This window comes from Balearica regulorum, chromosome Z, assembly GCF_011004875.1.
Source record: "Balearica regulorum gibbericeps isolate bBalReg1 chromosome Z, bBalReg1.pri, whole genome shotgun sequence".
NCBI classification, from domain to species: Eukaryota; Metazoa; Chordata; class Aves; order Gruiformes; family Gruidae; genus Balearica; species Balearica regulorum.
The window spans coordinates 34,424,209-34,449,035 of NC_046220.1; the positions used below are offsets into that span (position 1 = coordinate 34,424,209).

At 39.3% G+C, this 24,827-nt stretch overlaps 1 protein-coding gene across 2 annotated transcripts in view; it reads left to right on the forward strand.

The window, feature by feature from the left end:
* The first annotated feature begins 491 nt into the window (after positions 1–491).
* The window catches only part of PIGG (phosphatidylinositol glycan anchor biosynthesis class G (EMM blood group)), a 101,352-nt gene continuing 77,016 nt past the window's right edge, over positions 492–24,827 (forward strand). The window contains exons 1-8 of one of the 2 annotated variants that reach the window (XM_075739878.1): positions 492–721; positions 4,349–4,554; positions 5,700–5,909; positions 7,472–7,660; positions 9,185–9,323; positions 11,664–11,876; positions 21,203–21,420; positions 23,996–24,277. In XM_075739878.1, the coding sequence (XP_075595993.1) occupies positions 562–721; positions 4,349–4,554; positions 5,700–5,909; positions 7,472–7,660; positions 9,185–9,323; positions 11,664–11,876; positions 21,203–21,420; positions 23,996–24,277 (1,617 nt within the window). In that variant the 5' untranslated portion in view covers positions 492–561. The remainder of the gene's footprint in view (positions 722–4,348; positions 4,555–5,699; positions 5,910–7,471; positions 7,661–9,184; positions 9,324–11,663; positions 11,877–21,202; positions 21,421–23,995; positions 24,278–24,827) is intronic. The other variant, XM_075739879.1, reaches the window with a different exon arrangement.

A 24,827-nucleotide genomic window follows, 5' to 3' on the forward strand; every position in this document is an offset into this window, starting at 1 on the left:
GAGGCTATCTTCCTGTATCAATGGGCATAGCGAGACCAGTATCAACTCTGCTTCACTTTGCAGAACATCTTTTGTTCCCTTTTTCAGAAAAATAAAGCCTTTTAAAACCTCATTTCTCCTCTTTCATCTGCCGTGATCCACCTGCTACAGTCTGTTACCTTTCCCATGGAAAGGAAGGGTTAAAAGACTGATGCAATCCCTGAACGCTACGGCCTTTCGCCACCTGCCCCAGCGGCTGCCCCAGCGCCGGGGAACGCGGGGCTCGGCCGACCCTCGGACAGAGCGGGCACCGCCATGCCCTCACGATGCCACCCGCCCCGCCCCCGGCTCACCGTGGGGGGAGAGAGCCGGAATCTACTTCCGGTTTGGGGGTCACACCTCTCGTGGAGAGGTTGGGTGGCCGCTAGCCAATAGTAGACCTCGGTGGAGAGTTACTGTGGCTGCTGGTTGGTCGGCAGATGGGCAGGGGCGGGAAGAGAGGGAAGGGGCGGGGCGCCGCAGGTGCTGCCTCGGAGAGCCAGAGGAGCGGGGCCTGGCGGAGCTCGGCGCCGCGGTGGGAGGATGCGGCTGCGCTCGGGTGTCTTCGCCTCCTCCTGCCTCCTGGTGGAGGCCCTGGGGGTCGCGCTGTTCCTCCGCGGCTTCTTCCCGGTGCCCGTCAGGTCCCTGCCCCGCAGAGAGTCCCGCGGGGACCCTCCCGCCGAACCGGCCCCGCCCGGCCCAGGTAACCCCAGCAGCCCGCCCCTCCCCTGGTCGCCGTGGCAACCCTCCTCCCCCGCGGCCCAGCACTGGCGGCTCCCGGTCACCAGGGCAACCGCACTCCCACCCCCGCCCGCCCGCCCGCTGCCCCGGGCAACGGTTGCCGCGGTAACCTCCCGACCCGGCCCGGCCTTGCTGGCCACGGCGGTGCCCCGCTCTTCGGCCAGAGCCCGGCAGGGAGAGGGCCGGAACGGCGGAGCCCCTCGGAGCTAGGTGCCTTGCCCCTCACCATTGCGTCTGCTGCCGCCGGTTTGTGTTGTGTCTCTTGGGTTGTGAGATTGCAGAGGCAGGAGCAGCCGGTGCGAGCCCTGTGCCGTGAGGACCCTCTGTGCTGCAGGACGGCTTTCTGTAGCGCCATTGTGTTTCCAGACCTGTTTCCGAAATAGTTTAGAACTTAACTAATTTTGTGTGTAGTTATCGATCACTGCCAGCACTATCTGCTCACGGTCACAAAAGACCTGATGCATCAGCTGTCACATTTTTGGGGCTATGCTTTTATGTTGTTTTATTCCCCTTTCCCTATCTCTGATACAGCCATCATACCCATACTTTTTAATGATAAGTTGTTTGCATTAAGCAACTCCATTTCAGTTATAATACTTCACATGCTTGCTTTGTTAACTTACTCGTTCTGATGTGCTGGAGAATCATTGTTTTTGTGATGCTCACAGTGCTGTGTGAGAGTCTGAATGCCACTTTAGTGAGACTTTAACGCGTAAGTAGTGAGGAAATCAACTGTGGTAATATGGGTTTTCTTCACAGTCCGGTCAGATTGCAAAATGCACAATGTTACTGTCCATTACTCTTCCTCTGAACTCGTGGTCTCTACAGGTCCTGCTGTATCCCCTAGCTGAAATTGAAACCAAAAGTTTTGAGCAACTTTTTAATGAAGAGTTGGTAGAGGATGTGCTGATACGTAGCAGTCTTATATGTCCAGTCACAAGTTCTATTAATAATGTGAAGAAGAGGAATGTGTACTTGAAGGAGTGTTCTTCACCAATGCTTGGAGCTTGTGGGGTGAAACTTCAGGTTCAGTGGACAGCTAAATTAAGTAGTATTTTGCTCATATAAAGCTCTTACTCAGGACATCTAGTTGTAGTTAACTTGGTGGAACAGGACTGTAACTGCCCAACTGGGTCTTTAGCTGCTTGTTATTGATAATTTTTCCAAAGTATATGCCGTTATGCATGTTGGGACAGGCTTACTTAAATGGCAAGAAACAGTGGAGGGAAGAGAAGGTTGTGTAATTTAGAGCATGGTGTGCTGATAATCAGTTAAGCAGGAAGGCTGAAAGAATCTAATCTGGTAACAGACCTGAGCGGATGCTACCAAATTGCAGGTTGCTTTTTAGGTGGAGATTACCAAGACTGTCAGAGATGTTTGATAGGCTGCTATGAGTGAAATGTTGCAGTCACGTGTGATTAATAACAGGAGATTAACACAGAGGGAGACTGTTGGGGTGGGAGGGAAATGTCAGACAATTGGGTTTTGAAAAGACTGGTTTAAGTTGAAAAGTATAAATGTGTACCACAGGGCTCTACAAACACTTTAAATTTAGGCCTGTCACTAGTAATCCTAGGGATAGGTAGGCAAAAATGGAATGACAGTTGAAGAATACTTCCTTTCGTAGTTCTTGGGTTACAATTTGCTCTCAGAGATATCTCTTGGTCTGGATGGTAAGCTCTAAAGGCAGGGGATTGCTTACAAAACCGTGATACAGGCTTTCAGCCTACTTTAGATGTATTCAGAAAAGAATATTTATTCAGGGCTTCTGTATTTCCTGAATGTTTCACTTTGTGAGCCCAGACCGCCATTGAATCCATGCTGTCTTGCCTGCGGGATGACTGATAAAATTGTGTAGCTGCTTGTATAATAGCGAATCCTTGCAGCACATCATTGTGGCAAGTTTTTGGTACAACCTATGGTTTTGTTCACTGCTTACAGAAGTTCAGCTTCATTTAAAGTAACTGTTTTCTAAATAACCATAGCAGGGATAAATAAGCATGCTGCATGCCAGAAATTGCACAAGCTGTTGCTTTAGCTGTCTTACAATCAGTATTTTCAGATGGCTTGTAATCAACACCTAATTTCTTTGCACTTCGCAATACTTTGATTTACTGGTGAATAACACTGTAGGAGGGATTTCTGAGTAGGGTGTGTTTGTGATCTGAACATTTTTGTTGTCCAGCAAGTTTTGTTTCCCTAAGCCAGTGAATAGGAGTAAATTATGAGAAAGATTTAACTAACAATACAGTACATCCATTTGTGCCTTTTTGGTTTTCACTGGGAGCCAAAGTATGCCTGCTAAGTTGATAATTCAAGTCTGGAAAAACAACATTATCATTTTAATCAGGGTTGCTGGCAGTTAGCATTTTGTTGCTGTTGAGATTTCTTCCTTCTCCCTGCTGTGCCCCCCTCCCCAATTTCCTTATCTGGAAAAATCACTAGCAGTAAGGGGGCTGTGAATGTCAGTTTATTGATGCTTATCTATGTAGCAAAAAATACAGTTTCAGAGGTGTTTTGAGGCTCTTTTGTTAGACATAACATCATCCGTGACCTTTCAAAATTGTCAGCCACTTATTCAAAAACATTTTACCCTAAAGGAGTGTAAACCCCCTAAATTTATATAATGCATGTACTGAGAAGTTGATTCACCACAATGTTGTCTGAATAGAGATCTGTGGGTAGGATCCATTCTGCTTCCATTTTGTCCTTCTGTGTTTTTTCCTGGTAGAGATATGGGACCTGTAGAGGTTGGGCCAAAAACTGCTGCTGTAAAAGTTAAATGTCACCGTGTGGACCAAGCGCAATACAAATGAAGAGTTACTGCAGCCAGCATTAAGTCCATACAAGAGAAAGAGGTGGGCTTGAAGGCATGACACTGCCCGCTCCCTGACGCACAACAGCATTTTGCTGTGCCTGCCCATGTAGCATGTTCAGGGGATTCTGGAATTGGATTTTGGCCCTGCAGCTGCCCTCACCAAACTGTCCTGGCATTCAGTCTTCTACCTTGAAGGGCGCAAGTGTGCACAAATCTTTTCCCTTCAAATTTCAGTGAAACTGTCTATTTCTTTGTAATTTTCCTGTTGTCTTATGGTGGGATTTGATTGAGAGGCATTGTTTGAGACATGTTCTTAATGTGCAAAACTGGGTATTAGCACAGGTGAATGCTGCATGTTGTTTCTAACAAAAGTTGTCTGTCAGATATATGTAGTTCAGCTTTACTAAATTAGCCAGAGAGAAGGCAGCAGCTATCCCTTCTTCTTCCTTTGAACATTCTCCATTTTGTAGCTTTTCCGTAGTTCTCCCAACTTCACATCATGCATTCCATTCACATTTTGTTTTCCTTCCTAAATGCTCTATTGGATTTTTTTGTTGTTGTGCCATTCCTGTGCTGGATGACCTGAAAACTCAGCTTCCTCTGATTACTTCTCATGTTTGCTATTGTTTGCAACTTCTCGCTTCTGAATGTAAAGTTAAGGAAGAAGTTGGAAGCACTTATTTCTGTGGTGAAGTTGGCCTTTAACTTCTGTCTAGCCGTTGTTAAAATTGTTGATGACTTTTATATACCCTTTTTTTTTTTGTTGTTTAGGAAAGATTTCTAACTGGACCAAAATTCCACCACCACTTTTCAAAAAAGTTGTCATTGTGCTGATAGATGCTTTGAGAGATGACTTTGTGTTTGGATCCAAAGGTAAACAGTTCATGCCGTATACTACACAAGTTGTTGAAAAAGGGACATCCTACAGTTTCATTGCTGAAGCGAAGCCACCCACTGTGACTATGCCTCGAATTAAGGTAAGTGGGTATTTTTCCACTTGGGGTTGTTTCATTTGAGAAAATTTTGAAGGCTGGGTTGTTTCATATGCTCGGAGTTGGCATAAAGGGCAGGTTTTCTCTGTTACTGCAATTTGTGGCTGAAACTCACTTTGCTGTAGTAGTGCATATGATAAAGTCCTGATTTTCCATGGCCTTAAGGTGCAGGAAAGGGCAGGTCAGGGATTGAAGGCTGAGTAAGAGGAAGAGGTGGCAGCTCCTACTTAAGTCACTTAGCCTTGTTTTATTCCTTTATTTGGTAGCTTTGTGGTGGGAAGGTCTGTGAGAATCACTTAGGGGCAGTTAAGGCCCTAGTGCAGGATTAATTGATCAACATAATCTTTCAATTTGTAATCACAGGAAGGCAGTAGCCTCTCAGTTGTCAAATTTTCCAGTTGTCTTCTATCCAAGAACATTTTTGTTGGTATTTCTCTGTGTTATTGTAACTTCTGATAGGAAATCCAGTTTAGTGTAAATTTGTCATAGGGAAGTTTTTGCATAGCTTAAAAAGAAAATTGTGCGAAGTTCTAGATAACTGAAAGATTAGCTGTGGGTCTGTATTGAAAATACTTGATCATCAAGGCTTCTCAGTGGTGGATCTGAGTGACATTTCTTCCATGGAAGAAGCTGAGTGAGTGAGCTTTGATAGGTCAGCCAGAAGGCCAGTGAGAGAGTGAGGGGGAAATAGCCTGGTAACTCTTGATTGGTAGACTTCATTGCATTTTCCAGAAGATTCTTAATCACTGTATTGAATGTGCTACCATTGTTATTGTTGTGTTAAGTCAGTTTACTTAGGCCTCCTAAACTGTCTTTTTGGTGATTTTATGATGAGTAAATGAAGCGAATTTCAACTGGCATACAAAGTTGTTTTGCTGTTCACTAATTAAGCAAATAGTATTTTTACCTTTCTGTAAAGCAGCTATTATCTCTGACATGAGCTAGCACTATGTTGTGGCAGGTAATGTGGTATGGCAGCTCATGTGTTCTTTTACTTTACTATGTGTTTTTATTGAAAGTATAATTTCTCTACCCTCTGCTTCATTGCTTCCTTTACGCTAATACTATCTTCTGAGTACTGAAAGACATTTTAGTTTCTGTTAATATGTCTCTTTTCCTGTGTTATGTAGGCTTTGATGACAGGTAGCATACCTGGTTTCATTGATGTTATTGTGAACCTCAATTCTCCAGCTCTGTTGGATGACAATCTGATATGGCAGGCAAAAACAGCTGGGAAAAGAATTATCTTTTATGGTGATGACACTTGGGTTAAATTGTTTCCAAAGCATTTCGTGGAGTATGATGGAACAACATCCTTTTTCGTGTCAGACTTTACAGAGGTGAGAGACTTTATGTAATCCTAAGTTAAATAATGTGAGTACAAACACATAGTAGCAAATCCTAAGAATGAATGAATGAATAAAACTGTCCTTGTTCTGAAATATGAACCTGGCAATTAAATAAAAATTGGATATGTGTTTTCAGTATTCTCAATGTGGAGCTAAGTATTTCAGTCCCTCATACCTATGCTGTGGAAAGTGTTTGGATGATACAGTAACAAACAGTGTGTTACCGTTTAACTTTCCTAAACGTATGATATTCTCACAAAACATGTTGCGGTAGGAAGTTAGACTACTTGCTTTGTTTAAAAATTCTGCTATCCATGTTTCCAGTTTGCTATCACATTTATATTAGTATGTGCAATCCTTAAATGGCCCATTAATATATAACCTTGGTCTCTTAGAGGCATACTTTCTGGAGTATTGTATCACTTTTGTGGTTGCAATGTGAGTAGTGTTTCAGTGTGTTATCAAAGAGGGAGCATAAAAAGTAAATGAAACAAATTAAGAAAATTCTTATTCTGTGCACACTAAAAGAGTAAGTGGTTTGGCAATTTTAGCTCATATTTTGAACCTTTATGATTTGTGAAAGCTTGGGCTTTTGACCTGCTGCTACTGACATAAGTATTTTAGTATGTTTAAGGAAATTAGATAGGTCTAATGTGAATTGGAAGACACTTCTAATTGGTTACTCTAATAAGACTTGCAGAAGTCTCAACATGGAGTGGAAAAATGCAAACATGCTGCTGCATCTGCAATTAGATGGCTGTCATGCATATATGCTCTTTATGCAGTCTTTATGCTTTCTGAATATAGTCCATTACACAGAAAGCTTTTTATAATTTTTTAGTTAGTTACATCCAGAGTCAACAAAGCTGTGTTACATGTGGAATTTTTAAAGGATTTTTAATATTCAGGGAGAAATATATGCAACTAAAAATAGCTCGTCAACCTAAGCAAGGGAACATGTGAGTTAGGCCCCAAATAGCACTTTTCAAATAATTTTTCTTCCTTGCTATGTTGTCAGCTCTTTTTCTCACAGCAAGTACAATCTTTTTGTGTTTGCACAGTTGCAATAATCGAGTTGAAAAAGCAGGAGTGGGGTTTTTTCCCCTGAGCTTCCAAGCACCAAAGAGAGTCTTTTCCCTGTACCTACTTCTTGTGAAGTGACAAATCAGGAGTGTGAAGGATGAAAGTGACTGAAAATGTCTTGAAACAGTTTTTAAAAGTATCTGTGGAAGCATGGCAACCCATTTTCTCTGTTTGTATGTAATCTGATGCCTCATAACCAGAAAAGAGTGATATGGTGTGAAGAATCTGTCTAGTAAGATAGATTGTTGTTGGTTTTTTTTTTTTTTTTTGACTGTCTGGCATTGAACTAATCAATCTAATTTTTCTTTTTTTTTTCTTTTTTCTTTTTTTTTTTCCTGTTAGCACTGTGAGTAAGTGTAATTCTTATCAGCTTCCACAGATTTTTTATGGGTAGTGCAATCTAATTTTTCTATGCTTTTTACAAGAGGGAAATATTTTTACCTTTTAATTGTTTTCCTTTTATTTCTGAGGTTGATGATAATGTTACCAGGCATTTGGACAGAGTATTAAAGAGAGAAGACTGGGACCTCCTAATACTACATTACCTGGGGTTGGACCATATTGGACATGTGACTGGGCCAAACAGCCCATTAGTGGGACCAAAACTTCGTGAAATGGATAACATCCTGAAGAAGATTCATATTTCTCTTCTTTCAAAGGTAACATAGCTCCTTTTTGGATCAATGTCTGTTAGTTGTGGACTAACTTCAGAATGCTACCTTATTTGTGGGCGGTAGCTGTTTATTCCTAGACCAAAGAGGGTATTCTTCTGTCTTTTACATTCCCTGGCCATTCCCCAGTTAACCATAGAGCGTAGCATTTTTAAGGATTTACTGGCTGACCTTAGTAACATCTGTTAAGTCTCTTCTGAACAGCTGTGGGAAATAACTTCCTGTTGGTGTGCAGGAAGAGGAGAGGAATGCATGCCAAAATTCTCTTATCATTCATGAATTAAAACAATGGTTGGTGTGCTTTCTAGTAATGAAATTCAGCAGAAGGAGTAATGGGCATATATAGCCATGGTTTTGATTTCTGCAATTGTGAAGGCATACCTAATTCTTAGATATTGAAAAGATTCAAATGGAAATAGTGGTTATAAACAGTGTTTTTCTTATGCTAGATGTAGCACATAAATAACATCCTGTATTTCCAAATCTAAAAACAGATTCAGATTTGGTAATTTATCTAAGTAGTCTGGACATTGAAATACCAAGTCCTAATTCCAAGTGGCCTGAAGCTTTTTTCTTGTTTGCTTTTGGCAGCTGCAATTCAGAATAGCTGCTCATAAAATTTCAATAGTATTTTTAGACTAATGGATACTATTATATGAAAATAGAGGTTAAATCCTGCTTGTGAAAGTTATAGTCTGATGAACGTTGCAGTAGTTTTGCTGCAGTTTGTTAGTATGTTTTGCTTTTGCCAACTATATGCAAGCTTTTATCTCAGCTTTAGAATACAGGAATAATGAAAGCACTTTACTTTTAGATATGACAGGTACTGGTAATGACTAGACATGACAAAAAGCTGCTTTATTATGTAATGACAATATTTATTTTCTGCTGTCTTTGATTTATTAGCTCAATATTGTTGGACAGGTTTCACTTAGACTTCTGTTTCTTTTTGTTCAGAAGAACATCATTTGACACTAGTCATGTCAGATTTCTACCCCAAAAGCACTTGAGAGACTAGAAACTATTAGAAAGAGGATTATCTTTTTATATTAAATTTCTATTATATTAATATTTACACTATTAATAATTTAGCATTTATATTAAAAACTCAATGAAGCTGAAGAAATGGAGGATGGAATACTTCTCTGTTAATGCAACTGCTCCTGGACTCCTGATTTTCTCCCCACAGTATGATGACCTTTGTTTAATCCCTCAGTCAGTTTCTTGTGACTCTGTAAATGAGAGGATTTTTTAAAGCTTTTTTGGGTTTTTTGCAACATACTGACAAGTATCTGAGATACGTATGTGTGCCTTAACTGTTAAAAATGAATATTACTGCATAACACTTAGTTGCAGACGTCTCTTGTAATCCACGCTAGGTGTTGTGAGTCAGTTTAAAAAATGGAATTTATTTTGAGAAATACTAATGTGTGAAAATTATAAAGATAGTGAAGCATTATATATACACATCTTGTTTGTACTGTAACTTAAATTTATTTCTGTGACTTGCAGGAAGAAGCTTCTCTGCCCAATTTGCTAGTTGTTTGTGGGGATCATGGGATGTCTGAAACAGGTAGTCATGGTGGTTCTTCAGAAGGAGAAGTGCACACACCGCTGCTGTTTATCAGCTCTGCTTTTGAAAAGAGAAGTGGTAAGAGTCAAAGAAACTTGACCTCTTCTAGAACACATTGCCATCTCTAATTTATATTGGCTCTAGAATTCTTCCCGAAAAGTGCTGTGGTTTGTTCTACAGGTATCTGGCAAGAGCCATTCTGCATGACCTACAACTCTGGTTTTAGTTACATTTTACATCTATGTCAAAACTTAAGTTTTGTAACCACTGAGAGAATTGGGTATTTCTCAGATGATAACCTTTTGCACTTCTGTCCTACTTGAGTGTTGAGAGCTAATGAGATCTGTTGTCAGGATCCTGGGATGCTGGTAAATGGATAAAATTAGAAGTAAAATCCTATTTGAAGTGAGTTTTAAGTTTTGTCTTTCTTGGCCAGCATATTTCCCTGGGCCTCCATTCTTGTCCCTCAGACAGCCAGGATAGAGGAATGAATGACAGTTTCTCATTCTGAGAGTAACAGGAAAGAGGAAGAATTGCTCTCATGAAAGGATGAGAGGTGACCGCAGTGAAAAAAACACTATTGATTGCTAAGTGTTAAGGAAAGAATTAGGAGCCTGAGTGTGTTTACTGTTTTGGCTGGGCAGTTAATTTTAAATCATTGATGTGAATTTGTTTCTGAAACTCATTTTCTACTTGTATAATATAGCTTAAGGTAAGAGGCAAGATGGGAATGGTGCGGTAGAGAATCTGTAATCTAATCTGTAGAGTCTTGCTTAAACTCCTTGACTGAGTGAATCGGTGAAATGTAGTTATACCTGGAGTGAATATTTTCTCAAAATAATTCTTTCTTCTGCCTTTCATTCTGCCACTTGCTCATTTCCATCTGATTTCCTTACTTTTAAAGCCTGTTTGGAGAAACTTGCCTTGTTTATCTTGCTCGAGGTTCTTGCAGCACAGTGGAAGCAGATTTACCTGTCTGTCATTTATATAGCTGTTATCCAGTTGCAATAGAAAGCATTGCTTGAGGAGTCATTGAACTCTTCAGTTTATATATAAAAACAAAAAAAAGTCAAGAGCTGACCAAAGCTCTCAGGTAAGTTTTTGCTTTATAAATGTCACTGGTATGTGTGGACAACCACACCACATGAGTGTAGATTCTGTAAATGCAATCTCTTATTCATTGGGATTGGTTTCTGTTAGGTTTAAACCAAACATGCAGCTTTTACAATACAGTGAAATATATCTATTCACCTGTCTTTTGGGACCAAGTTTGTGATTTCTAATGATGCCCATGTAAATATCCAGGAGCTTGCCTTGCATTGCTACAGTAATCAGAATTCTATCGACTGCTCCTTATGATGCTACTGTAAACAAAATGTACTGTGGTTAATTTGGTAGACCTTAAAATAGTAACCTTGTGGGCTTTTGCATTTAGTATGCTGTCAGAATATTACTTGTGTAGCCTTCTACAGAGATGTGTCACCCATGATTGGCTAAATGCATTTGGTAGTTTGGCTTTTTTTAACCAGTTAAGAACTTGCCTTTAAAGATGAAATCTGAAAACTGCTGACATACAGGCACTCATGCAAAGAGGCTTTAGGGATTATAGATGGCATTCTATACAAGTATGGGATTAATCAGAGCTAGATGAGAAATGAGAGAAGTTTTAATGCTCTTGAAGGGAGCCTCGAGACTAATAAACACTATATATAGAATTCTTTCTGTACTGTACTTCAGTCCAAACACTCAATGCCTGGAGTTACAGAGAGAATGAAGTAATAGCATAATAGAAAAAACACTGTTATGTAACTAGCAAAGCGCACAAAGAAACAATTGACAAGGCAATCTTAAACAAAAGGTCACTTATGTTAGTGAAATTATTCATGCATGTAGATGGCTGTGGGACTGAAGGCTAATCCTAATAACTGCAGTAAGGTAATGGGATCCTGCAGAGAACCCTTTAAAAATCACTGGGTTTGCCTGCACAGACCCATGGATTTGGGCCTCAAGATTCTTTACCTGACCTCCAGTTCTGTTTGCCTAGCAACCTGATATTAATTAAATCTTGAGCTGTTGTCATTATATTGAGAAGCTTGTAGAATGCTGTCAGCTTCTTCATTCATGCATTAAATTAGTCTATTGTAGTGCTTTCTATTCTTTCTCATGTAAAAGTTATCAAACCCTCTTAGGATGTAGGCTGTGACTTGCTATTAAGGTGATCTCCTGGACCATCTCTTCTTCCTTGTACTTGTATAACATTCATGTTTTAGATCACTTGAAATAGCTGACCTAACACCAGTGAAAACATTTTGAAACTAACAAGATGCCAGCTGTCTCTGGAGAAATAGAATGGGCTTGTTATTGAAATACTTTTTTTCCTCTTTTTTTCTTTTCTTTTCCTTTTTTTATTGATTCTAGGTCCTTTAACCCAACCTGAACTTGTGCAACAAACTGATTTAGCTAGCACACTGGCAGTAGGTCTTGGCCTACCAATTTCAAGAAACAGTGTTGGGAATCTTATATTGCCAGTTGTAGGAGGCAAGACAATGAGAGAACAACTACGTTTTGTGCACTTGAATGGGTTCCAGCTTAGCAGGCTGCTGCAAGAGAATACACCTGCATATGAAAAAGGTAAATCAGCTAAAAAAAAAAAGTTACATGTACAAAAGGAGGTTGTTTATAACACAGTTTGGGCTTTTAGCATGGCACTGCAAATCAGCCATTCTGTTGAGGGCAATGTTCAGAGAAATGATACTGAATTCAGTCTTTACTGTAACCTGCTGTGGCACACTGCCTCTGAATAAAGTTTTTTTTAACATCCAGTACTATTCCTAGTAGGCAAAAGAGCAGCAATGATGATGAAAGAGTAAGACTAAAGTAAAACTGCCAGTGTAGTTAAATCTCAGTGGTTTCATACCTGCTATTTGTGAGGTATCCTACATACATATTGATTCAGAGTTATTTAGACGAATAGCACAATGGAGTGAATTTTCTTGTTTAAATAAAAAGATGCTTCAAGTAAAGCTGGGAAATAATTTAGGGTAAGTTATCTTTTTATTTCATTCTTATGTATGAATTTACTTGGAGTGAGAACCTAGAGAACTGTAAAGTTTTTTATTAAAAATACACATAGGTGTGCATATACATGTGTGCATGTATTCGGAGGAAAGAATGAAAAACAAGTGGAAAAATAAACGAAACCTAGCAATTTTTTTTTAAAATTAGTATTTTGTTAGGAAGCATGATATGAACTGCAATATTAGTAAGCAAGTTAATATGATAATTATGTGAAAAAAATTGAGTCGGAGGATGAAGGAGAATAATTTACCATGAACCTTAGAAGATGTTGTCTTAAAGTGACTGTGAAGCTTGAAGCCCTTGTCATTTGATTTATAATCTGTTGAATCATTAAAATAACTGGATGAGAATGCAGAGCTGTGCTATAGCTATGAATAATTAAAGTGGGTAACAACATCAAGTTTAGCAGGATGATCATTTTAGGTCAAGAATTAATTGTCTTTCAACATCACGGCTTCTAATCATATGTAAACCCTATCCAGGAGTCTAAGAAAACAAAGGCTGCTTAGGGTAGCAACATGTCTATAGCAGGACCCATGCTCTATCTATTCTGGTGGTTTTTTTCTGCACAGATTTCCTCACTTAACCCATTTGAGTCAAGTGAGGAAACTTGCCCTGTTGGTGAAGTTCAGGATACAGCTGTGTTACTGAAAATTCCAACACAAAGCTCCATCTAACAGTATTTCTGCAAGCACTGGTGAAACAGACTGACATTTCTACCAGCTTCGTGTTTATATCTTCACTTTCATTTTATTTTTGTCTGAGAACAGCTTAATATCAACTTGTAGCTTTCATCTGAGAAGTGAAATCAAAATTGCTGAGAATGGAAACGTGGTAAATTTTTATGCTACTTGCTTCTGACTGCAAACTGTTATTAGAGGTACTACCCTGCTGGAAAGGGGTTGGGAGGCAAAGCATCCATGATGAGCTTCTCTTCTTTCAGTAATGGAGAGTGTCAGTAACATGGAACTAGATCCAAGTAATGGTAGGTTACCATTACTTTAGGTGAATTCTCTCTGTTGCTGTAAACTTGTTAGAAGGTGACGTAGTTTAGGCCCAGCCAGCAGCAGAGCACCACACGGCCGCTTGCTCACCCCTCCCCCAGCGGGATGGGGAGGAGAACGGAAAAACAACGGCAAAGCCTCGAGGGTTGGGATAAGGGCAGTTTACTGGGACAGCAAGGGAGAGGGAAACAGTCAACAACAGTGCTGATAAGATATTCACAATGGGCGATAACAGAGAACAATTTACCGATCCCATGACCAGACCGACCGACTGACCAGACACTCAGCTCCTCCCGGAACCGCACCGAAACCACGCCGCTGCCCGACTAGCCCCCCCTTTTATGGTGAGCATGACGTCACATGGTATGGAATAGCCCCTGTCCAGCTTGGCTCACCTGTCCTGGCTCCTTTTGAAATTAACTCTACCCTTGCCAGAACCAGGACAGAAGGTCTTTTTTTTTAGAGGGTCCTAGGTGTGCAAGGCTGTAAGTTAACGCTTTGGTCAGGACAATTAAGGTTGACAGGGAAAAGCGTGCTGTTTGTTTAGTGTTGTTTGATTGATGTTGATACTTCAGGCCCTAGAAATACTAAAGAAAATGTCACTAACTCAGTGGCTAATGCTGCATGTAGTTTAAAAGCATGCATGAATGGCCCTTTTGGGTTGCTTCTAAATGCCATCCCACCTATCTCACTACAGGCATATACATGTGTATGCATATCTGTCATGATTCCTATAGGAAAGGGATTATCTTGCAGAGTAGTCACTATATTTAGTAATCAGATCCATCTTCAAGTAGGATCCCCGTTTTTTAAAAGGGTAAAAAAGGAGGACCCTGGGAAGTACTGACCAGTCAGCCTCACCTCTGTGCTTGGTAAGATCATGGAACAGATCCTCCTGGAATGCATATCAAAAGACAGGGAAGACAAGCAGGCAATTAGAGATGGCCAGCATTGCTTCACCAAGGGCAAATTGTTACTGACTAATCTAGTGACCATCTACAACGGAGTAACTGCATTAGTGGAACAAGAGAAAAGCTATGGATGTCATCTACCTAGACTTCTGTAAGGTCTTTGATACACCCCCCCCCCCCCCCCCCCAACATTCTTGCTGCTGTATTAGAGACATACGGGCTTGATAAATGGAGTCAGAAGAAAGTGGCCATGTCCAAGAATTACGTTCAATGGCTCAATGTCCAAGTGGAAACCAGTAACGAGTGGTGATCTAGTCAAAGGTGTCCCTGCCCATGGTGGCAGGGGTGGACTAGTGGATCATTAAAGATACCTTCCAACCTGAACCATTCTATGGTTCTATGATTGTAAGTTGGGATGGGGAGGAGGGAGAGTTGCCCTTTATGTGAGAAAGCAGTGGCAGTGCATGGAGCTCTGTCTGGGGGTGGATGATGAAACAGTTGAGAACTTCTGTGTCAGGATTAGTGGACAGACCAACATGGGTAATATTGTTATGGGTGTCTGCTACAGACAGTCTGATGGGGAAGAACTAGTAGGTCTTCAGACAACTTGAGGAAGCCCCATGTTCACCATCCGTGGTGCTCATATGCTGCTTCAACCGTCCTGTTGCAGTTCAGGCTAGATAACTGAACAATGAGGTGGACTGAAAAATGGCTCAGCTGCTGGGCTGACAGAGTTGTGATTAGCAGCACAAGGTTGACCTGGAGGCCAGTCACCTGGGGCTTTACAAAGGCCAATACTGTTCTAACATCTTCATTTATCATAGAAACATAGAATGGTTTCGGTTGGAAGGGACCTTAAAGATCATCCAGTTCCAACCCCCCTGCCATGGTCAGGGACACCCTTCACTAGACCAGGTTGCCCAAATCCCCATCCAGCCTGGCCTTCAACAGTTCCAGGGATGGGGCCTCCACAGCTTCTCTGGGCAACCTGTTCCAGTGCCTCACCACTCTCCCATTAAAGAATTTTTTCCCTAATATCTAATCTATATCTGCACTTCTTCAGCTTAACCTGGGCAATGGGACAGAGTGCCCCCTCAGCAAGTCTGCACACAACACAAAACTAGGAGTGGTTGATGTAGTAGGTGGCTCTGCTGCCGCTCAGAGGCACCTTGACAGCCTGGAGAAATGGGCAGACAGGAACCTCTTAAGATTCAGCAAAGGGAAATGCCGAATCCTACACCTGGGAAGAAATAATGCCATGCACCAGTGCAGATTGGATACTGACTGACTGGAAAGCAACTTGGTGGAGAAGGACAAGGGGTCCTTGTGGACACCAAGTTGAACATCAGCTAGCAATACACCCTTGTGGAAGGAAGGCCAAAAGCATCCAAGACTGCATTAAGAGGACAGTCATCAGCAGGTCAATCCTTACTCTTTCCTTACCAGTGGTGAGACCACATCTGAGGTCCTGGGCCCAATTCTGGGCTCCCCAGTACAAGAGAGGCATGGTTATAATGTAGTGAGTGCAGTGAATGGCCATGAAGGTGATGAAGGGATTGGAACATCTGTCATAGAAGGAGAGGCTGAGGGTGGTACGACTGTTCAGCAGGGATCTTATCAATGTAGATAATACGTGATGGCAAGGAATAAAGATGATTAAACCAGGGTTGTCTTGGTAGTGTCTGGTGAATAGACAAGAGGGAATGGGCACTACAATTGATATACAGGAAGTTTTATTTAAATAAAAGAAAACTTTTTTAATATATATAGGGGTTGTCAAACACTGGAATGAGTTGCCCAGAGAGGTTGTGGAGTCTCCATACCTGGAGACATTCAAGACCTGACTGGACACAGTTCTGAGCAATCTTCTCTACCTCACCCTGCTCTGTGCCTTTGGTTTTTGTTTGTGAATCATCTGGACACTCATCACAGTTGCGCTGATAAAGTCTTGGTCCATACCATTTCTGAATTCCACAGACAACGTGTGCTGCCAGGTTTTTTTTTGAGGGAAAGGAACCTCAGAAGATAACCCAATTAGACATCTCACTCACATTTGCTACTGCAGGCTCAAACTTCCCAATGCAGATTCTCAGCTGATAACAACTGATAGATCATAAAATTTCAGTTGAATACTGAGAGAAATGCATCTGACTGGAGCTTTAGTTTAAAGTGAAATATACTTGCAGGCATAGCCTAAGCCTTTCTGCTTTTTTTTTTTTTTTTTTTTAATTATGATTATTTTCAGCTCAGAAAGAGTAGGTTCTTCTGAAGGGGAAAACATGGAATTCCTGTGGAGAGTATTGTAATTTGCAGCACAGAGATAGGGCACCAGCTGTTAGTACCTTGAACATAACTGAGTCGTGGTAAGAAAAGATTCACCCATTTTAAGCTATAGCATAATGTATACATTCATTTTTGGACAATGTTCATTTCCTTTTTAATGCAAAAAGATGAAGTCAGGTGTCAGTTGAGATGAATCACAGAATCACAGTCAGATGGAAAGGCAGAATGACTTTTACATGCTATTTCACAAAGAAGCTATGGAGTTGCCTGGATTCAGCCACTCCAATGTTAAGAACAAACTGCAACAGTACACAAAAATATCTTTGTCTTCAAATGTATTTTAAGTATATCTATTTAATAAAGAGCAGAATGGAGGCAACTTAGTAACTTTTTTCTTTTTTTTTTTTCAATGTTTGTTCATGCAAACATGCATTTTCAAACCAAGAGGTAGTATAGCATTTCATGGGACTTGGGTTTTGATTTATTGAGGTACAAAGGAATCTTCATGGTTAAACCTATCTTAAGGTAAATTAAATTTGAAATGAGAAAATTGAAGCTTGGCTAAGGGCTTGATTATTTTGAAAAAGACTTTGAAAGATGCTAATAAATGCTAATGTGAGGCATTAGGTTTTCTTTTGATAGAAATGGACACATGCAGGTAAAAAAAAGTTTGGAAAAGGAGAGTAAAAATAGCTGGCAAAAATGAAGAAGCTGAAAGGAAAATTATCTAGAAACACACTTTGGGTTTCTGAGCGAGTTCATACCTCAGTGTAAGGTAGGCAGCTGTAGGTATCTGATAATGATTCCCTCATGTTCTGGACTTCTGAACATTCATTTGAATGATGAACTAGAATTGGTTCTTTGAGTGGCACTTCACAGTGGAATGAAGAGTCATGCTTGAGAGCAAGTTGGATGTTATTATTAAAGTGAGTGTCCACTTTTCAATTTCTAATTAATCCTGTACTTTTATCAGAGGCATGTGTTGATTGAAATAATTTGATTGTTGCTGGGAAACTTATATACTGAAACTGGAGAAGTCACTTTTATATTATCTTTTTTTTTTCTTATTTTTATATTTTATTTTTTTTAAATGATTGCTGCCTGTGTCTGGAACTAAATAAAATTTTTATCAGACAGATGCTTGGGAAGCATAGCCATTTGCTTTTGATAATGTTGGAGGAAGGCTGAAGCAGATAATGCTAATGTAATGCTGTGCAAGCAAACCATTGCCAGTTCTTTGGAAAACCTGTAACTGGGCAAGCTTGCTTTGAATTTTGCCTCAAGTTTAACTTGTCTTGTGAGTATCCCATGCAGGAGTGACTTGCAAATGTTACCCACCAGTTACCAAAATGCTTCTCCAACAAGTGACAGTCTGTGACCCTTCTTTTTTGTACTTACCGCATACAGCTGTGCCATTGAACACATATTATTGGAGTTCTCAAAGGAAATTTGGTATCCATGGTCCTTTATTCCTTTCTGCAGGATCTTTAAATCATTCACTTAATATATATCAGAGATATAAATGTGTGTTTGACTAGAATAGTCATCTTTCACAACATGGACAGAATGGGTTTGGTGGGCAGTAGCATGGAAAGAGGTAGATGAGAGCGAAATAAAAATGCTAAAAGGAATGAAGAGGGAGACTGGACAAAAAAACATGAAAAGGGAGCAGAACAGCAGCAGCTGTTCTGTAGAGAATTTATTTAGATTTCAAATGTTCAGTAGAGAGAATTTATTTAGATTTCAAAATACAACCTGGACTCATCTCCATGTTCTTTTTAATGAAATAGTGACATGTCAAATCTCAGTTTCATTAAAACTCATTTTAGATGATCATTTCTGGATTTCCTCAGAAGTAAAAATATTTAACTCTTATTTCAAATATACTGGAAGAGGAACTTTCTAGGGAATTCACTGTTCAAAGAACTATGGTAGGGAAATGAAAGTCTCCATGAGCACTGGCAACTATCTTGATATACAAGTGTTTGCTGCTGGCTGAGTTGTACTTTCTAGCAGATATCTGCAAGCCTCCTGCATAGTAGGATCAGCATGCTTTGGAGTCTGTTGGAAGTTTTGGGAGACCAGACTGGACATTCTGAGTTAAACATTGCTTTCCGAAATTCTCATTTTGAATTCAGCCAGTAGTAGATCACGAAGTGCCTTGTAGTGATAAGAGACTTACAAATGGTAAGCAGAATTCTTTCATAACTGTACGAGACTTGTGAATAGAAATACTTCATTCATCTTCTTTTACTTGAAATAAAATTTAAAATGTTTGAGTTTAACAATGTACGTTTGCTGAAAAGAATTAACAAAGAACATGCTGCTTTTTTTCCAAGTCTGACACACTGTTGATCTACGAGGAGTAAGAACAAGCTGTAACTTAAGTCTTTATGACACCAAACTTACTTTGGTCATTGCTTTAACCCTTGTCCTCTGAAACTGTACAGCAAATGTTTTGCCCTACTTTTAGCTAAGAAGGTAAAGATTGCAAGATGGGAAGATACTGATAGGCTTATTGTATAAAAATTTCCAAATTGGCCTTTTGGCCCTTAAGTTGTCATTAACTTTCAATGAAATTGCAGGGAAATAGCAAGGATTATTAATGTGAAGTGAAACTAAACATTTACTTCTAGCAAAAAATATGGATATATGTAAATATTTACACATAGCATGATGTCCAGTGAGATAGAAGCTTCTGAAAATTATACTCTTCCTTTCCTTTTGTTGTCAGCTGAATTTATGTGGTGATTATATACTATAGTCAATGACAAGTATTTTAAATATCACATGTCATGTTGTAGTATGGGGTGATATACCTATAAATTGAAGAGGGAAAATATGTCTTAAGTGCTTTCAGAGACAACATCATTTGCTACATTTACAATAAAGCACTGAAACTGATTTAATTGATGTATTTTAAATAAATGCTTTTGAAATTAAACTTTCATTACATGAATAGAATGTTCTATAATAATAATTTTTGAAGAAATTGGTTTAATTTCTTTAACCTTTATGCTTGTAGTGAGTGTTTACATTTTTTTTAATGTGTGAACAAAATGATGCTCATCTGTTTTCACCTCCAGACTCTGGTTATTGTCACTGCTGAATATATCTTTTTTGGGAAGTAAAAAGGCTGTCAAGACTCAGCTTTTCATGCTGCAGCTTTTTGTGTAAGTGTTTAGTAATGAGAAAGTTGGTGATGAAAATCAACAGTAGTTGATGGGAGAATAAAACAGTAGAGTACTTTCATGTGTCCTTTGAATCGACTTGAATTGTTGCCTCTCCACACCTACCCTTTGGCAGGTTTCAACCAGAAGAGTTGGTGTAAAGTAAGGATTCTGTGGAATAACCAGTGAGGGGAAATACATGTAGGAGAAAAGCTACTGCTGATGTATTTGTAAAGGATTTCTAAAATGTAGTATTTAACTGTTTGCTTCTTTCCTGTGTGGCCTGTTGCCCTCACTCAAGCTTTTAAAATAGATTTAGAGAGAATAGAGTAATGCAGACGTGTTTCTACAGTGTAAGACAGAAAGAAAAGAAGCGGCGATGTCTCTGTACCTATATTAAAAAGCATACTCACATTAAAACCTGAAGCCACAGAATTCAGTGGTTCCTTATTTATGAAATGGGAGGAGTTGAATTAAGATTACTCCTTCAGAGACGTAGTCTAATGCTAGTCTTGTCCTCATCCCCGTTTCTGAAAGCAGACCACAGTCTTCATATGTGTTGTTCATATGTGTTCACCTGCAGTCCCGTTTATACATATATTAATCAAAACTACATTTCTACAAGAAAATATTACCTAGGTATAGACAACACATCTGTGTCCTGGAGGTTGGGGTTTTTTTTCTGAGTTTTTCTCAATTTATTATTAGGTTGGTTTTGTTTTGGTTTTTGTTTATTTTTCTTCAGGTCAGAATTTTTTTAGATGTAGATAGGACATCATGAAATCATCTTCTGCCACAACAGTCTTCCTTCCATTGGTTGGTGGCAGCATCAGGTTTTCTCTTTTTCCATCAAGTTAGTCTGTGGGCCGTCCTTACGCTATAACTAAGTTTATCTGCTGAGGATTGCTTTGCACCAGCTTCAGATAGTCCAAATGCCTAAAGCCAAACTGTTCACTTCAGCTGTTAACTTTTATATTACTGCTTCAAAATTTCACATCCTGTGTGTTTAACTTTGTGGTACCAACTGATGCTCATTAGCTTTGCAGCAAAATCAAGACACCTAATATGGTGTGTGTGTCCTTTGATGTTTCCTCTAGAGATCAGCTATTAGATCATTTCCCGCTTGGCTTGTACAATATGACCTGGATAACGAGTGGCTCCAGTGGAGAACATGACTTTTTTCAAGATTTAAAGCATATGAATAAGTTTGTCCTGGAAACCTTTTGTAAGAGTAAATGGATGTTTTAATATGTTTGTTGCTTGTAGAGGTCTTGACATTTTATCAGGTTAGGGACTAATTGCTTTTATTCTGAGTAACTGGCTCATTACGGTCTTGCTGCAGGAAGATAATGTAACTTTCTAAATGTGAAAAAAGTTTCAACTGCCATAGCAATTTTTTTTATACTATACAAGCAAATACAAAAATGTGCTCACATGTCTAATTTATCCTTCTTTGTTCATGGGCCCTCTTACTGCTTTTCTTCTTTTTTTTTTTTTTTTCCCCTCCTTAGATCCTGGATATGAACATTTTAAGATAGCAGAAAAGTCCCATGGTAATTGGATCAAACTATATTTAGAGGGGAATAATTCAGAAATACTCTTAAACCTTGGCAAAAAGGTCCTGAAGCAATATTTGGAGGCCCTGAAGACTCTGAGTTCTTCACTAAGCAAACAAGTGGCACAATATGACATGTATTCAATGATGGTGGGGACTGTGATCATTATGGAGGTACAAAAATACATCTTTCTGTGACAAAGCTAAGTGTACAAACATAAAATTTTCTGGTTTGTGACTATTTAGTGTATACTTTTACTGGTCTCTAGAATTACTGAGTGTGAACTCTTAGAGTTGGCTTACTTTCTGCTTGGATGAGGTTAATAGTCTTTTAAAAGTATGACTTAGCCTTTAAAATTATTCAAGAGAGCTTTTGATATAAGCTACTTATGTTTTGGTGTAACTATAGTTACAGTAGATCTGCAGATGTGCTACAACTTGAGTTACTGCTATGTTAGTTAGCCTTCTACTTTTTGAGCAGCCTTACTACATTAAAAAAAAAAAAAGTCTGGCAAGTAAGTTCCTACCTGTTCCTCTGTATCTAACAGTGAGTGTAGCTGCTCAGAACAGGCAATACCTTGTGTGGGCAATTTTCACAATTTCAAGAATTATTCTTCATGCTGATAGGTGTAAAGCCCTGAAATAAATACTCACTGTAAGGTGCTGGGTTGCTACTTCATATCTCACGTAGGAATAAAGATAAGATGTCCCGTGTGCAGAATTTTAAGTGGTTCTCTGCAATTGATGTTTTGGGCAAATCTCAAATGCTGGAAATACTCTCTGTGGTAATGCTTTGAGAACTATGCTGAAGGGATACCATGCCTGGATACTGAACTTTTATGTACAGAAGCTTGCACTGACCTTTTAGATTACATGAGTGTCAACTTTTGTAAGGATAAGCATTGTTCCCTAGGGTGGAAATACCTACTACAAGCTTAATTTAGTCCTTGCACATGTGTGGTGCTGTACAAGACTATTCTCTGTGTATGGAGTACATCTGAAATGGCTTTCTGTTAGGTTGCTCAGTGGGGTTTATCACTGTGCTTACTCCTTCACAGGAATTAGTTACACAGTGCCCTTGGGAGATGAGATGGTAGGTTCTGTTCCTGCTCTACAGATGGCAAATCTGGAGGCGAATAAAGCTCAGCACAAAGCTGAAGCGCTTATATTTCTTTTTTGTTCTGTTTTGGGAACCTATACATTCAAGCTCTTAACAGTTACTTTGGACCTGAAGCATTGGATGATTTCTTTTTTTTTCTGGAAGGCAGTTGTAGGTGCTTACTGTTTCTACAAAACAGATGTCAGGTATTTTACTCAATGGGCCTTCATCAAAAGAAACAGGCAACCATGAAAACGTTGGTTGACAAGAGCTTGCTCAGCAGCATTGTAAGAGTCGTTGCAAAACTGCTGGAGTTTTTTTCTTTTCTCCAGTGTAGTACTCCACAAACTGCCTTGCTTTCCAAAGTCTTTTTGTCTTGATACGTAGTTTCCACCCTCACTGAATAAATAAGGGTAGGGAAACTCATAGGTTACTTCAAACTATGCTATGCTATAAATTCCATTTATCCTGTATTTCACATGAGGAGAATACTTCTGGGACATGAATTGTTAACAGTGCATTTGCTCAAAAGAACTAAATTTAGATCTGTAGATAACTACAATTTGAGCATTTTCCTATCATAAGTGCTGTCTTTGTTTTAATTGTAAGTGCTGTGTTAAAAGGTAAGACGTAAGCTGATTTAATACTGTGAAACTTCATAGTTTCATAACCGAGTGAACTGCGAGAAGTAAAATGTGAAGAAGACGGAAGACTAGTGCAATGCATTGGATTTTTTTGGTGTCCTTTTCTATACGTCACTGTATCGTGGGAAAAAATTTAGGCAGAGGTCTTCACAAGTGACAGTGAAAGATTACAGGTTGGCAATGGTCTGATAAAGTTGTTTTTGTCTTGATTTATTTTAATCTTGCCCTAGCTCAAGCTGATTGAGCTCAGTCTCGTCCTAGCTCCATCTGTGCCCCTTACAAACCATTTTAGTGTGTGGCTGAATTTTCCCTTTACTTGTAAAGGTTTGTACATGGGTAGCAGAAATTATTCGTGATATTATTCATTTCCACTGCTACAGTTCCTTGAGAGGAAAGTTGGAATTCTGCCTGATTTGTGTGCAGGTAGAGCAAAGCAAAAGTAAATCCAATAAATCAAATTGAGGTAAGGAGAGGTACAAAAAATAAATACCGGGAGAATTCATGAGCTTGAAATGCAGCATACACTTGTGTAATAGTATGAGAACTTTCCCTGGTTTGGGAAGCTATTTAACTCAGCAGCATCTCTGTGTATGTGTATATCACACATTGTGGCCTTTGGCAGAGTGTGTATGTAGCTTTAGGCATTTACAGGTGACAAATAATGGATTAAATTTCTTCACTTAAGAACTAGTTTGATATTGTGGAGTTAAAACTCTTACTTTTGCAGGGAATGAAGTTCACACATATGATCAGTTACCACAGGTGGGGTGGTGCATGGTAATTTATTAAACTCTGGCAACGTGTGTGTCCAAGCCCTTAACACAATCTTTAATTTTTCCCATTTATGTGGTAATATCTTACTGGGGTCAAAAAATCCAGCATAGTTCTTCATAGTTTGGATTTTGTTTTTTTTTTACATATTAACAGTATGATTTTTTGGTGTGAATTCTCTGTGTGTTTTAGCTAACCCAAATTCTTTAAGTATTAATTATCTAATTTTTTCTAGGTTCTGCTGCTGCTTTTGCTCAGTGTTCCAAAAGCCCTGAGCAGCCAGGCAGAATTTGAAGTGCCCCTTTCCCCTCCACTATTCTCTCTGCTGTTTTACTTGATGTGTCTGATGCTGTGTGCAGTTCACGTCATTGTATGCACATCGGCAGAAAGTTTATGCTATTTCTGCAGTATGTCCTGGTTAACAGCAGTTGGAGTGATGATGCTGATTTCTGCACTCATGTGCGGTATTTTATCTGCCATTGCAAAGATCTTTGAGAGTTCCAGACTTCGACTGAAGGTGAGAGCATGCGTTAATTATGGTTCAAAATGTTTTGCTTTTTATGGCACACTTTCAGATAAAGTTGTATAAAAATTTTCTGTGTGTATACTTAAAGAAATTGTTATTTGTAATGTAATTTGAATAATTTAAAATAGTAATTGAAATGTAGTGTGTTCGCTGTGGCATGATACTGATTGCTATAATGAAGATCATAGAGGTGCTTATTTTCACATTACTTTGAAAAATGTTCTAATTAGTGTAAATTATTTTGCAGTTGATTTTATGAGATCAGAAACAGTTACGGTCTATGCTAATTTTATGTTGTTACACAGTGATGTTTCACAATTGCAGTTAAAAGAAGATGTATGATATTTTGCAACAGCATGCACCAGTGATGATTTGTCCTTTTCCAAATACCACAGACATTAATGCTTTAAGACTAATAAGAAAATACTTTGCCAGTACCCTTTCTTATATTGGTATTCTTAATGCTTTTTTAAAAATAGTTTTGAAACTGTAACAGAGGGAGCAAAATCTATCTGTCTCTTCTACTTTTCAAGTTAAACTT